The sequence below is a fragment of the Sapajus apella genome, unplaced genomic scaffold, assembly GCF_009761245.1.
Source record: "Sapajus apella isolate SASKATOON/1434 unplaced genomic scaffold, GSC_monkey_1.0 scaffold108, whole genome shotgun sequence".
Lineage (NCBI taxonomy): Eukaryota > Metazoa > Chordata > Mammalia > Primates > Cebidae > Sapajus > Sapajus apella.
The window spans coordinates 3,836,173-3,852,480 of NW_022437048.1; the positions used below are offsets into that span (position 1 = coordinate 3,836,173).

General features: G+C 36.1%; 1 protein-coding gene and 1 pseudogene across 1 annotated transcript in view; one reads left to right on the forward strand and one right to left on the reverse strand.

The window, feature by feature from the left end:
- Nucleotides 1–7,287, forward strand: part of LOC116537253 (transmembrane protease serine 11E) — a 55,969-nt gene extending 48,682 nt beyond the window's left edge. The window contains exon 10 of the mRNA XM_032259309.1: nucleotides 6,359–7,287. Coding sequence (XP_032115200.1) covers nucleotides 6,359–6,520 — 162 coding nt within the window. The 3' untranslated portion in view covers nucleotides 6,521–7,287. The remainder of the gene's footprint in view (nucleotides 1–6,358) is intronic.
- A 6,203-nt stretch (nucleotides 7,288–13,490) lies between these two features.
- On the reverse strand, nucleotides 13,491–14,515 carry LOC116537227 (annotated as a pseudogene).
- Nucleotides 14,516–16,308: the final 1,793 nt, after the last annotated feature.

Sequence of the window (16,308 nt, forward strand, 5' to 3'; positions counted from 1 at the left end):
GGAGTGGACCTCAGCAGACCTACAGCAGAGGGGCCAGACTGTCAGAAGGAAAACCAAGAAACAGAAATAACCTCATCGTCAACAAACAGAACGTCAATCTGAAAGATTTGAGGCCCAATCTGAAAGCCAGCAACTACAAAGTCGACAGGTGGATAAATCCATAAAGATGGGAAGAAACCAGTGCAAAAAGGATGAAAACAACAGAAACCAGAACACCTCTCCTCCTATAAGGGATCACAACTCCTCACCAGCAAGGGAACAAGATTGAATGGAGAATGAGTGTGATGAAATGACAGAATCAGACTTCAGAAGGTGGGTAGTAAGAAACTTCTGTGAACTTAAAGAACGTGTTCTAACCCAATGCAAAGAAACTAAGAACCTTGAAAAAAGATTTGACGAAATGCTAACGAGAACGGACAAAATAGAAAGGGATATAAGTGAATTGATGGAGCTGAAAAACACAACACAAGAACTTCGCGAAGCATGCACAAGTATCAACAGCTGAATTGACCAAGCAGAAGAAAGGATATCAGAGGTCGAAGATCAACTCAACGAAATAAAATGGGAAGGAAAGAATGGAGAAAAAAGAGTAAAAGGAATGAACAATGTCTCCAAGAAATGTGAGACTATGTGAAAAGACCTAATCTACGTTTGATAGGCGTACCTGAATGCGACAACAAGAATGAATCCAAGCTGGAAAATACTTTTCAGGATATTATCCAGGAAAATTTCTACAACCTAGCAAAGCAGGCAAACATTCAAGTCCAGGAAATACAGAGAACCCCACAAACATATTTGTCAAGAAGAACAACCCCAAGGCACATGATTGTCAGGTTCACCAGGGTTGAAATGAAGGAGAAAATGCTAAGGACAGCCAGAGAGAAAGGTTGGGTTACCCACAAAGGGAAGCCCATCAGACTCACAGCAGATCTCTCAGCAGAAACCCTACAAGCCAGAAGAGAGTGGGGGCCAATATTCAACATCCTTAAAGAAAAGAACTTTCAACCCAGAATCTCCTATCCAGCCAAACTAAGCTTCTTAAGTGAAGGAAAAATAAAATCCTTTGTGAACATGCAAGTACTCAGAGATTTCGTCACCACCAGGCCAGCTTTACAAGAGCTCCTGAAAGAGGCTCTACACATATAAAGGAACAACCAGTACCAGCCACTCCAAAAACATGCCAAATGGTAAAGAGAATCAACACAATGAAGAATCTGCATCAACTAATGAGCAAAACAGCCAGCTAGCACCAAAATGGCAGTATCAAAATCACATATAACAATATTAACCCTAAATGTAAATGGACTAAATGCCCCAATCAAAAGACACAGACTGGAAAATTGGATAAAAAGCCAAAACCCATCGGTGTGCTGTATCCAGGAAACCCATCTCAATTGCAAGGATACACAAAGGCTCAAAATAAAGGGATGGAGGAAGATTTACCAAGCAAATGGAGAGCAAAAAAAAGCACGAGTTGCAGTTCTCATCTCTGATAAATTAGACTTTAATGCAACAAAGATCAAAAGAGACAAAGAAGGACATTACATAATGGTAAAAGGATCAATGCAACAAGAAGAGCTAACGATCCTAAATATATACGCACCCAATAAAGGAGCACCCAGATACATAAGGCAAGTTCTTAATGACTTACAAAGAGACTTAGACTCCCACACAATAATAGTGGGAGACTTTAACACCCCATTGTCAATGTTAGACAGGTCAACCAGACAGAAAATTAACAAGGATATCCAGGACTTGAACTCAGACCTGGACCAAGCAAACCTAATAGACATTCACAGAACTCTCCACCCCAAATCCACAGAATATACATTCTTCTCAGCACCACATCACACCTACTCTAAAATTGACCACATAATTGGGAGTAAATCACTCCTCAGCAAATGCAAAAGAACGGAAACCGTAACAAACAGTCTCTCAGACCACAGTGCAATCAAGTTAGAACTCAGAATTCAAAAACTAACCCAGAACCGCACAGCTTCATGGAAACTGAACAACTTGCTCTTGAATGTTGACTGGATAAACAATGAAATGAAGACAGAAATAAAGATGTTCTTCGAAACCAATGAGAATGAAGACACAACATACCAGAATCTCTGGGACACATTTAAAGCAGTCTCTAGAGGAAAATATATAGCAATAAGTGCCCACATGAGAAGCAAGGAGAGATCAAAAATTGACACCCTTTCATCAAAACTGAAAGAGCTAGAGGAGCACGATCAAAAAACCTCAAAGTCTAGCAGAAGACAAGAAATAGCTAAGATCAGAGCAGAACTGAAGGAGATAGAGACACAAAAAACCTTTCAAAAAATCAGTAAATCCAGGAGCTGGTTTTTTGAAAAGATCAACAAAATAGACAGACCACTAGCCAGATTAATAAAAAAGAAAAGAGAGAATAACCAAATTGATGCAATAAAAAACGATAAAGGGGATATCACCACAGATTCCACAGAAACTCAAACCATCATCAGAGATTATTGCAAACAACTCTATGCACATAAACTAGTAAACCTGGAAGAAATGGATAAATTCCTGGACACTTGCCTCCTCCCAAGCCTAAACCAGGAAGAAGCCGAAACCCTGAACAGACCCATAACAAGGTCTGAAGTGGAGGCAGCAATTAAGAGCTTAACACCCAAAAAAAGCCCAGGTCCAGATGGGTTCACAGCCGAATTCTACCAGACATACAAAGAGGAGCTGGTACCATTCCTTCTGAAACTATTCCAAACAATACAAAAAGAGGGAACTCTTTCCAAATCATTTTATGAGACCAACATCATCCTGATTCCAAAACCTGGCAGAGACTCAACAAGAAAGGAAAACTTCAGGCCAATATCCATGATGAACATAGATGCAAAAATCTTCAATAAAATACTGACAAGCCGACTGCAACAGCACAACAAAAAGCTTATCCACCATGATCAAGTAGGCTTCATCCCGGGGATGCAAGGCTGGTTCAACATATGCAAGTCTATAAACGTAATTCACCACATAAACAGAACCAAAGACAAAAACCACATGATTATCTCAATTGATGCAGAGAAGGCCTTTGACAAAATTCAACAGCCCTTTATGCTAAAAACACTCAATAAGCTAGGTATCGATGGAACATATCTCAAAATAATAAAAGCTATTTATGACAAACCAACAGCCGATATCATACTGAATGGGCAAAAACTGGAAGCATTCCCCTTGAAATGTGGCACCAGACAAGGATGCCCTCTCTCACCACTCCTATTCAATATAGTACTAGAAGTTCTAGCCAGAGCAATCAGGCAAGAAAAAGAAATAAAGGGCATTCAAATAGGAAAGGAGGAAGTCAAATTGTCTCTATTTGCAGACGACATGATTGTATATCTAGAAGACCCCATCGTCTCAGCCCCAAATCTCCTGAAACTGATTAGCAAGTTCAGTAAAGTCTCAGGATACAAAATCAATGTGCAAAAATCACATGCATTCCTATACACCAATAACAGACTTAAAGAGAGCCAAATCAAGAACAAACTTCCATTCACAATTGCCACAAAGAGAATAAAATACCTAGGAATACAACTAACAAGGAACGTAAAGGACCTCTTCAAGGAGAACTACAAGCCACTGCTCAACGAAATAAAAGAGGACACAAACAGATGGAGAAACATTCCATGTTCATGGTTAGGAAGAATCAATATCGTGAAAATGGCCATACTGCCCAAAGTAATTTACAGATTCAATGCTATCCCCATCAAGCTACCAATGACCTTCTTCACAGAGGTGGAAAAAACCACCTTAAACTTCATATGGAACCAAAAGAGAGCCCGCATAGCCAAGTCAATTCTAAGCAAAAAGAACAAAGCGGGGGGCATCACACTACCGGACTTCAAACTATACCACAAGGCTGCAGTAGTATACTGGTAGTATACTACAAGGCTACATGGTACTGGTACCAAAACAGAGTTATAGACCAATGGAACAGAACAGAGGCCTCGGAGGCAACACAACATATCTACAACCATCTGATCTTTGACAAACCAGACAAAAACAAGCAATGGGAAAAGGATTCCCTGTTCAATAAATGGTGTTGGGAAAGCTGGCTTGCCACGTGCAGAAAGCAGAAACTGGACCCCTTCCTGACACCTTACACTAAAATTAACTCCAGATGGATTAAAGACTTAAACGTAAGACCTAACACCATAAAAACCATAGAAGAAAATCTAGGCAAAACCATTCAGGACATAGGTGTAGGCAAGGACTTCATGACCAAAACACCAAAAGCATTGACAACAAAAGCCAAAATAGACAAATGGGACCTAATCAATCTCCACAGCTTCTGCATAGCAAAAGAAACAGTCATTAGAGTGAATCGGCAACCAACAGAATGGGAAAAAATTTTTGCAGTTTACCCATCTGACAAAGGGCTGATATCCAGAATTTACAAAGAACTAAAACAGATTTACAAGAAAAAAACTAACAAGCCCATTCAAAAGTGGGCAAAGGATATGAACAGACACTTTACAAAAGAAGACATACATGAGGCCAACAAACATATGAAAAAATGCTCATCATCACTGGTCATCAGAGAAATGCAAATCGAAACAACATTGAGATACCATCTCACGCCAGTTAGAAGGGCGATCATTAAAAAATCTGGAGACAACAGATGCTGGAGAGGATGTGGAGAAATAGGAACACTACTGCACTGTTGGTGGGAGTGTAAATTAGTTCAACCATTGTGGAAGACAGTGTGGCAATTCTTCAAGGACCTAGAAATAGAAATTCCATTTGACCCAGCAATCCCATTACTGGGTATATATCCAAAGGATTACAAATCGTTCTACTATAAGGACACATGGACACGAATGTTCATTGCAGCACTGTTTACAATAGCAAAGACCTGGAACCAACCCAAATGCCCATCGACGATAGACTGGATAGGGAAAATGTGGCACATATACACCATGGAATATTATGCAGCCATCAAAAATGATGAGTTTGTGTCCTTTGTAGGGACACGGATGAACCTGGAAACCATCATTCTCAGCAAACTGACAGAAGAGCAGAAGATCAAACACCGCATGTTCTCACTCATAGGCGGGTGTTGAACAATGAGAACACATGGACACAGGGAGGGGAGCACTACACATTGGGGTCAGTTGGGGGGAAATAGGGGAGGGACAGTGAGGAGTGGGAAGCTGGGGAGAGATAGCAAGGGGAGTGATGCCAGATGTAGGTGATGGGGAGGAAGGCAGCAAATCACACTGCCACGTGTGTACTTATGCAACAATCTTGCATGTTCTTCACATGTACCCCAAAACCTAAAATGCAATAAAATAAATAAATGGGAAAAAAATCACACATGCGTTATTTCAAATTGAACTATTATATTAGTTAATTTTTTCAATGAACAAAAGAAAATTCAAAAGGAAGTTAGTATAATGTAGGAAAAAAAGCATGTGTTTCTAAGTTAGATTTGTCTGGATTTAAATTCAGGGTCCACCACTGATTAGCACGTATCTCAGGCAAATTACTTAATGTTTCTGAGTTTCATTTTTCTTATTAATAACATGAAAAAAGAATAACCTAGTTATATTTTTAAACAAGAATTACAAAAATTATAGGGATAATTTAATCAATTAAGATCTTCATAGACTGTGAACACTTAATGGGTGGTCAACGATTAGAGGCTCCAGGATCTTGAGGAATAATCAGCCAGTGCCTTGTTATTACAACCCATATAAAGAAGCAAACCTCTGGAGTTTGCAGGATATAAGTAATTAGAATTAGTGATTTTATAGATGCATTTCCTAAGTTGTGCTTTTTGCTAGACTAAGCACTTTATATTCATTGTCTTACGTCATCCTCATAGTACCCATCACAGGTAGGTATTATTAGGAGCATTTACAGATAAATAAATTAAAGGTCTTAGCCAGCTTGGAAAGGCCAAACTTGAGACAGAAACCATGGTGTCTGATTCTAAAGTCTGTTTTTTTTTTTTTTTCTCCTATTTTTTTTTAAATCAGACTCTTCACTTCTTTTTGGGGGGTTATGTTGCACTAATAAAGAGACTGTCTATACAGGGAGTTATTTTGTCAGATGTATCATGTAAGTTAAGAGTACAATTCAGAGAGTTGGAGCCTTCCATCTCATTGTTTTGAACCTTGAGGCTACATCAGTTTTCAAGGTATTGGAGCTCCTCTTTTAGGTGGAAAATTGACATAGATGGAGAAAATCACTTATGAATGCAAACACACGGAATACTTTTGAAAATTAACCCTTTCATTGCACTCTTAAGTTAGAAAAACAGCCAATTCCTCTGTAATGAACTGAATTATGAATTACTAATTTCTGTCTTTTTTTTTAGGGTGACTCTGGAGGACCACTGGTCAGTTCAGATGCTAGAGATATCTGGTATCTTGCTGGAATAGTAAGCTGGGGAGATGAATGTGCGAAACCCAACAAGCCTGGTGTTTATACCAGAGTTACTGCCTTGCGGGACTGGATTACTTCCAAAACTGGTATCTAAGAGAGTAAAGCCTAATAGAAGAGATCCATTTTTTTTTGGATGTAGAGGTCATTTTCAGAGATACAGAATTGGAGAAGAAGACTTGCAAATCAACTAGATTTGACTGATCTCACTCACTAAACTGTTTGCTTGCTACATATGTTTTCTTCCCAACTCTGTTCCACACATAAGCATCCTGGTTCTGCCAGATCAACTCTGTGATCCTCTCAGCAATAGTTCAAACTTTATGCACATAGAGAAATAGATAATACAATCTTACATTACAGCCTGCATGCATTTGTTCTTCAGAAGTTTTGTCGTCAGAGTTTTGACTTGTTGACATAAATTTCTCCTGCATATATATAATTTGAAGCACTCTTTTTCTTCAGTTCCTCAATTCCTCTCATTTCAGTAAATATCCGTTTTCAAGGCACAGAACAAGGAGCGAAAGAAAATATAAGAAGAAAAAATCCCCTACAATTTATTGGCACAGGAAAGTATTAGGTGTTTTTCTTTTCCTTAGTGGAATATGGGAAATGATCATATTCATTATGAAAAGTCAAGCAAAGAAATACCGCAGAATATCAATCAGTTCATCATTTAAGAAGTATGGGAACTAAGGAAATCCAGAAAGAAGCCAAGATATAGCTTTATTTTCATTTCCAAACAGCTACTATGATAAATGTGAAGAAGACTCTGTTTTCTTGTGATCTACAATAATGATACAAACTCCATGCAATGTACTTGTTCTAAGCAAGTTATAGCAAATATTTATTTAACAACGTGTTACTGAGTTGTTAGAGACACAGCTTTCAGTAATCTAAGCCACAACAAAGTTAGGACTGGTACCATGACATATGACTTGTTAATGGTGAGATTTCATCAAGTCTTTCTCATTGCACACAGCTACTCATATAAATTTTATATTGTACCATAATTACCTTGAAAATCAATATTAGTGGGAAAAATTTCACTTTATTGACTTGAATAACATTGGAGTATGAACTGATAAAATTTAGGCACTTGGCAAGAATACAAAAACTGACCTGAATTGATAGTGTTAAATATTTTGCATAAACTATTTTTGTTTCATTGAACAAAATGCTCTGAAAAAAAAAAAAAACTGAGGAAAACCTTGAATTTTAATCAAGGATGCAAGTATGTTTAAAACTACTCTCAGTATTCTGTGAAAAATGAATTCCCCTTGTTTCAGTGTGTTCTGTAGTTGAGCCTCTAGGTGGCACCCACGAGCTGTGGGAAGTTATAGGGAAGTCTGGCATCTAGATGGATTCAAGAAGAATGTGTAGATCTTTAAATAATAATGAGAACTGTACCTGAGTTTAGAGTCTTGCAAAACCAAAAGAATACAATTTAGCTTGGCAAATGGCATTTAAAAATTGATTCGTGTTGATTTACATTATTATTAGTATTTTTCAAATTTCTGGAGATTGGATTCCAAACTAAAACAAAATTTATCATGCATGATTTGAGGAACCGTCTCTGGAAACACACCTGGAGCATGCTAACGACAGCCACCTAGCTCCCTCCCTCCCCCCGTTCCCAGTCTCTAATCCCTGGCAACCACTAATCTGTTCTCTATCTTTATAATTTTTATTGTTTCAAGAATGGTATATAAATGTATTATTCAATATGTTACTTTTTCAGGTTGGTTTTTTCACTCAGCATACTTCCCTTGAGATCTATTCAAGTTGCTGTGTGTGTCAATAGTTCATTCTTTTTTCATTAGTGAGTAGTATTACATGATATTGATGTACCATAGTTTGTTAGCTGTATACCTATTGAAGGGCATTTGGATTTTGGCTGTTACAAATAAAGCTGCTATGAATATTTGTGTGTAAGCTTTTTGTGTGGACATGTTTTTATTTTTCTGAGATTCATGGCATACAGTACAATTGCTAGGTCATATGGTAAGTACATGTTCAGATTTTTAAGAAACAGCCATATTCTTTTTACATGGCTCCTTACTATTTGTAAAACTCTCTATACTTAGAATCTCTACCTGTGTATTTCAGAGGTGTAGATAGATGTGATTTCAACAACTAGACTGTAAACTCCATGGAAGTAGGGACAGTAATGAATTCATTTTTATATCCTTCACAGTTCATAGGAAAGTATAATATTACTTATGACAGTCGTTCTATAAAGAGTTATTAAATAAAAAGTAAAGACACTAATAAAGCAAACAAATATATGTAGAATAAAAAAGAAGAAATGACTTTGGGTAGAAAGGAATGAACAGGATTTTCTTTATGAAGGTATTGCTATCCAATTTCTGTAATTCTGCATGGACTTTACCATGGTACCTCCAAGCATTTTATGTTTGTTGATATAAAATCTTGTTTTTCATTTTTCCTCAGGGTACACAATCAGACATAGGCTAAACACACGGTTGATATGGTGAGTCTATCTTTATGCCTGAATTTATTTCTTAATTCATGTTATATTTAATAGTTTTCTGACACATCTGTATCAGCTTCTACTGTACCTGTGGAATGGATTTCAGTTTAGGGATACACCTAATAAATATTGGTTACTCTTAGTTTTTATAACCATGACTCTATAATTTGTTCTAAGGTAGCTTTTATTATATAACTCTTAAGGTGGAGAGAAAGACAGAGACCTGTGAAATGCAATCAAAAGGTCTCTCCTAGTTGACCCGAATCCATTAATCAGTACCTCTTTGGCGTATATGAAGTCACCTTAAATTTTAGAATCACTGTACTCACTGCCTTGCATTTACCCTTCACCTGTTTGTTCTCTTGCTGCCCCACTCTATGACACTTGCTTTTTACTATGATCCTGGTAAAATCCAACTCTCCACTTACTGTTTTTAAAAACTAATTAATCTTCCCCATCTTCCTTAAAGTATAATTGGCTAAAAAAATTGTATACAGTTACAATGTACAACTTGATATTTGATATATGTATATATTGTGAAATTATTAAATCAAGCTAATTAATATATACACTACATCAATACTTACTATTTTTATGAGAATATTTAATATCTGCTCTTAGCAATATCTACTCTTAACAATTTAAAAATACTCAATATATTATTATTAATTGTAGTCCCCATGCTGCAAATAGGCTTCCAGAACTTATTTATTTTATGTAACTAAAACTTTGTACCTTTTAACCAATATCTTCTCATTTCTACCACACTCCAGCCTCTAGCAACCACCACTCTACTCTCTTATTCTGTGAGTTCAACCCTTTTAGATTCCACAGGTAAGTGAGATCATGTAGTAACTAGCATTTTGTGCTTGGTTTATTTCACTTAACATAATACCTGCCAGGTTCATCCATGTTGTCACAAATGGCAGGATTCTCTTCCTTTTTAAAGCTGAATGGTATTTCATTGTGTGTACTTTTTCATTCCTCCATCAATGGACATGTAGGTTGATTCTATATTTTGGCTATTGTCAATAATGCTGCAGTAAATATGAAAATGCAAGCATTTCCATACTGAAAGTGAAAAATAAAATGTTTGTATGGTACTTAAAGTATGGTTTCTACTGAATAGTTTAATTAATCACTGCTGAGATAACCAAAATAGAGCGTAAGAAACAATAAAGGAAATCAGCAAAACCAAAACTGGATTTTTTCAAAATGTCAAATAAATTACTAGACTTTTAACTAGACTGACCTCCCAAAAAAGAGATGATTCATGTTTTAATAATAAAGTCAGATATAGTAGTAAAGACATTATTACTAGTCATACAGAAATAAAAGAATTATAATTGCATACTATGAGCACTTGTATGTCAAGAAACTATAACTTAGATGAAATGAACAGATCTCTAAAAAGACACAATCTATCATACAGACTCAAGAGTTCTAATACAATTCCATTATGTTCAAAGGGCACACTTTGCATGATTTCAGTACTTGTGTTGAGAGTTTTGTATGGCCTACTAACAACCTGTCTTGAAAAATGTTGATGTACTTGAGAATATTATATACAATTATGCATCACTTAACAGGGATACATTAACCCCATTGTTACATGATTTTGTTGTGTGAACATCGTACAGTGTACTTAAGTAAACCTACATGGTGTAACCTACTACATACCTGGGCTGTATGGCATAATCTATTGCTCCTAACCTACAATCTGTACAGCATGTTACTATACTGAATACTATAGGGAACTGAAAAACAATGGGAAACATTTGTGTATTTAAATATTACTAAACATAGAAAAGTTACTGTATAAATACAATATAAAAAATAAATAAAACGGTACACCTGTATAAACTTATTATCATGCATGGAGCTTGCAGGACTAGAAGTTGCTCTGGATGAGTCAGTGAGTGAGTAGTGAATAAATGTGAAGGCATAGGATATTATTGTACACTACTGTAGACTTTATAAACACAATGCACGTAGCTACAGTAAATTTGTAAACAATTTTTCTTCCATGAAAAATTAGCTTACTATAGCCCTTTTAATTTATAAAGTTTAATTTTTTTTAACTTTTTGACTCTTTTATCAGTTAGCTCAAAGACAAACACATTTTCCCAGCCATACAAATATATTTTTTCTTTATACTCTTATTTTATAAGCTTTTAAAAGTATTTTTATAATTTTTTTAACTTTTAAGCTTTTTGTTTGAAAACGAAGACACAAACACACATAGGCCTACACAGGATCAGGATCATCAATATCACTGAGTTCCATCTCCATAATTTGTTCACATGCATGGAGTTGTCATCTCCTGTGATAACAATTGCATTCTTCTGGGCTAACTCCTGAAGGACCTGCCTGAGGCTGTTTTACAGTTAACTTATTTTTTTTTAAGTAGGAGTATACTCTAAAATAACAGTAAAGTGACATGAACAGACACTTCTCAAAAAAAGACATACAAGCAGCCAACAAACATAAGAAAATATCTTCATTACTAATTATCAGAGAGACACAAAACCAAAACCACAATGAGACACCACGTCATACAAGTCAAATGGCTATTATCGGCCAGACACAGTTACTCTGGACTGTAATCTCATCAATTCGGGAGGATGAGGCAGGAGGATTGCCTGAAACCAGAAATTTAATATCAGCCTGGGCAACATAGTGAGACCCTGTCTCTACAAAACACAATGGCTATTATTAAAGAGTTGAAAAAATAACATATTAGTGAGGTTTTGGCAAAAAGAGGATGCTTATACACTGCTGGTGGAAATACATATTAGTTCAGCTTTTGTGCGAAGCAGTTTGGAGGTTTCTCAAAGAACTAAAAATAGGCCATTCAACCTAGCAATCCCATTACTAGAAATATACCCAAAGGAAAATAAATTGTCCTGCCGAAAAGACACCTGCACTTAATATGTTTATTGTAGCACTGTTAACAATAGCAAAACCATAAAATCAACCCAGGTGCCCATCAATAGTTAACTGGATAAAGAAAATGTGGTTCATACAAACTATGGAGTTCTATGCAGCAGCCATAAAAGAAAAAGAGTGAAATCATGGCATTTGCAGCAACATGGATGCAGTTGGAGACATTATCCTAACTGAATTAATGTGAAACAGAAAACCACATATTCCCATTTATAAGCTGGAGCTAAACAAGGGTAGACATGGACACAATGATGAAAACAATGAACACTGGGGATTTCAAAAGGGACAAGGTAGGGAGAGGGAGAAAGGTTGAAAAACTACCTGTTGGGTACTATGTTCACTACTTGGGCAACAGGAGCATTCAAAGTCCAAACCTTAGCATCCTGCAATGTACCCATGTAACAAACCTGAATATGTACCCCCTGAATCTAAAATACATCTTTAAAAAATAAAAATAATAATGATAAAATAAACCAGTAACATATTGATTGTCATTATCAAGCATTATATACTGTATGGAATCATGTGCTATACTTTTATATGACTGGCAGTGCAACAGGATTGTTTATACCATCATTACCACAAACACAAGTAATGCATGGCACTACAAGTTACAACAGCTGTGACACCACAAAGTGAAGGAATTTTTCAGGTCCATTATAATTTTATGGAACTACCATTGTATATGTGGTCCATCATTGATTGAAACATTGTTATGTTACATAACTATATTTTGGTGTTTTGGAGTAGAGTACTGTATAGATCTCTGTTAGAACTAGTCGGATTTTAACTCAATACTTTTATTTCCTTGTTCATCCTTTGCCTGGTTTTTCTGTTCACTGTCAAAAGTAGAGCAATAAAGGGTCTAATACTATTGTTGGGTTCCTTCTCTTTATTTCTGCTATTTTTGTTTCACGTATTTTGGGCTCTGTTGTTGGATGCATATGTGTTTGTAATTATTACATATTCTTGAGAGATTGACACTTTTATAGTAATAAAATGTCTCTCTCCATATCTACTGATTTTTTGGTTTTAAGTCTACTTGTTTGCTTATTAGTACAGTCTCCAGCTGTCTAAAGTAACTGCTGATTGTATAATACATCTTCTTTCATCCTTCTATTTCAATCAATTTGTATCTTTAAATGCATAGTGAGTCTACTTAGGTAGCATATTTGGATTTTTTAGTGAAGTCTGTAATATGTGCCTTTTAATTAAATTAATCCATTCATATTTGGTGTTTTTTTTCCTCTCTGCTTTTTTAAACTTTTATTTTAAGTTCAAGGGTACATATGCAGGTTTGTTACACAGGTAAGCTTGTGTCATGTGAGTTTATTGTACAGATTATTTTATCACCCAGGTATTAAACCTTGTTTCATGGTTCACCTTCTCAGGCTTGTCATTAGCATTTCACATTTAGACTTTTAGCTAGATGAATTCAAATCTAGATATAACCCCACTACAACATAATATTAATTAGGCAGTGTTTCCAAGTTTGAGATCATCATGCTAATCTAGTTGTGATGTTTTGAGGCTTCATAGTTTAAATCCATTACAAAATATGGAATCTATAGATCAAGGTTGTGAAGAAAGGCTTCAGATAAGTTTTTTGTTGCTGTAATAAATCCAATTAAGGAACAATTTCAGGAATTGTTGGAAAGTGGGCTATTCTGTAGCAACTAGGCTTCTGTTGCTATGCAGCATGATTAAAAAACAATCCATTTCAACTTCGGAACATTTGGTTTGGAACACTTGCTTGATGAATATTCAATTAAACACTTGGCTACAAGCTCTTACCAGAAGGTTAAATCTCTACTATTGAGCTTAGAATGTTTCTGAAGATGTTCTATTCCTTCTGTTAACTCTACACAGTTCTGTGCTTGGATTTCCAGTGCAATGACAGACAATGCCAACACAGAAGCTTTGCTTTAGAAAATGTGATCCTGCAATGACATTCTTTAATCCGAGCTTCTAGTCTACCAAAATGAACACAATTTCCCCTTTCAAATGGCAAGTTCTCTTGAAGGAGTGAATAATACAGTTGCAGAAATGGAAAGCTTTGACTTTTCAACACACCTTTTCCAATACAACATTTTCCATTCTCAAGTCTGAAATCATAAGCCTGTATTGACTTATTTGGATCAAGTCAATTGCCAATGGGACATTTCTTTCCTCTTCTTTCTGATTTTACAGCCAAATAAAAGCAGGTCAGTCCAACACACCCAGTGTGCTTGGGCTGTACCTTCATTTTAGACAGAAATCTGTCCAGTAAATTCATATTTAGAGAAAATTTGTGTCAAAACCAAAGAACTGAGTTAGACTAAGATCTTTTACTTCCAAGTTCCTTAGTCTTTCAGTCATTCTAAGGCCATTATCGTGTGCTGACTCAAGTAGTCTCAAGCTGCATACCTTTGGCTGACATCTAGACTCCTGTTCCAACATGGCATTCAGCTGCTGTAACAGTTTCCGAGGGTCAGTTTTTGTCAGTACCTCTATCATCTTGATAGCAACTGCGGCTCCTCAGTGGTAAACCATTCTTGCTGGGCCTGCTCACCTCACACAACAATATCAGATCCGAGAAGCCTAGGAAGAGAGAGGAATCGCAGGCAAGAGAAGAGAGGCACAGAGAGGGAGCCGTACTGGGTGGAGGTCTCCTCAAAGCCCCTGAGATTATTCTGTCCTTATCAGGATCAGCTTAGAGGCCACACATTCATCTTTTAACAGCCCTATAGCCCTATGAGGTAGGCAGCTACTCATTTCCATTTCACTGGTGTGGAAGCTGAGGCATAGAAAGGTTAAGTAACTTGCCCAGCCTCACTTAATTCTGTAGCAGGTTAGCAGAGACTTGAGTCCAGACTGAGTCCAGAGTGTCAGCTCTTACCCACCACGCTATGCTGACTCCTCTTTCTGAATTAGAAGTATTTTCAAAATGTAACATTGATGTACATTTGTGTTTTCATTTATGTAGCTACACATTAATTACATTACAAATGTCTAATTAAAATTTGTAGAAATACTCTTCCAGCTATTTATCACTGCATAACAAACTGCCCTCAAATACAGAACTTAGAACAACAAAAGCCATTTTTTTATCTTTGTCAGACTACTTAGACCTACCTGTATAATCTTCTCACTATATAATCTTTTGTCCTGCGTATTTCATGTATACCCAAAAGAGAAAGTGGGGAGGGTAGTGGGTCTCAAAAGAGAAAGGAGAAAGGGTGGTGGGGAGGGAGAGACAGAGATTAGAGAAACAGAGAGAGAGGTGGAGAGATGGGAGAGGATGAGGGAGAGGGAGAGGAAGGAGGAAGTATTACCCTGTTTCATCAAGCCTTGGAAGTAAAGCTGCATCATTTCAATTGTGGTCTCATAAATGAGACAGCACAAGGCTTGACAAAGTTCAAGGAAAGAGGATATGACTTGGTCGAAATATTGTAAAATTATTGGTAATTGTGCCAAAATCATCACTAAAAAGTTTTTGAAGTAGTTAGCAGTGGTCATTAGGCTACTGTAATATGAAATATTAACATTAAAAATACAGTAAAATCATGAAAAGTTGACTTTTAAAAATAACTATTAAATTTTTAAGTTAACATTGTAATATATTTATTCATAGATTTTAATATATGAAATATGTATCCTAAAGCAAACCCTAAAAGGATCACATAGCATATCAAATTTCTGATCAATTCAAGTATTCTGAATGACATAAAAATCTTGAAACTTGTTATTTTGTGTCAGTATGCTTATTTTTCACAATTAATTTTGAACCACACATAGTCACTCTAGGATATCTGAGAGGGATCAGCTCCCACAGTCCCTTACAGATACCAAAATCTATGGAAGTTGAAGTCCCTTATATAATATGGTGTAGTATTTGCGTATAATCTATGCACATCCTCCTACATACTTTAAATGATCTCTGGGTCACCTACAATACCTAATGTAAATGCTATGTAAATTGTTGTATTGTTTTTAAAATTTATATATTTTTAATCATTTTTCAATTCTTTTATTTCCAAATATTTCCCATTTATGGTTGGTTGAATCTACAAATGCAGAACCACAGATACTGAGGGCTTACTGCAATGAATACCTGCAAACATTATTGTGAAAGGTTACTCAATAACATATATAGAGTGAAAACTACAATTTCCAGAATTGGAAATTCTGTGAACACTGTATTTTTTCAGATTATTTTTTTCTGTTTACAGAAATCTACATGTATTTTATTTCCAAAGAAGAGTATTACACTTATTTTTTTGAAACTTGTTTTTTATTTAGTAATGTCACATAAAGAATATTCAATGATACTGCCTATAATCTACCCTTTTTACATCTTTTTTTCCTTTAACTTTTAAGTTTGGGGTACCTGTGCAGGATATGCAGGTTTATTACACAGGTAAATATGTGCCATAGTTGCTTGCTGCATAGATAATCCCATCACG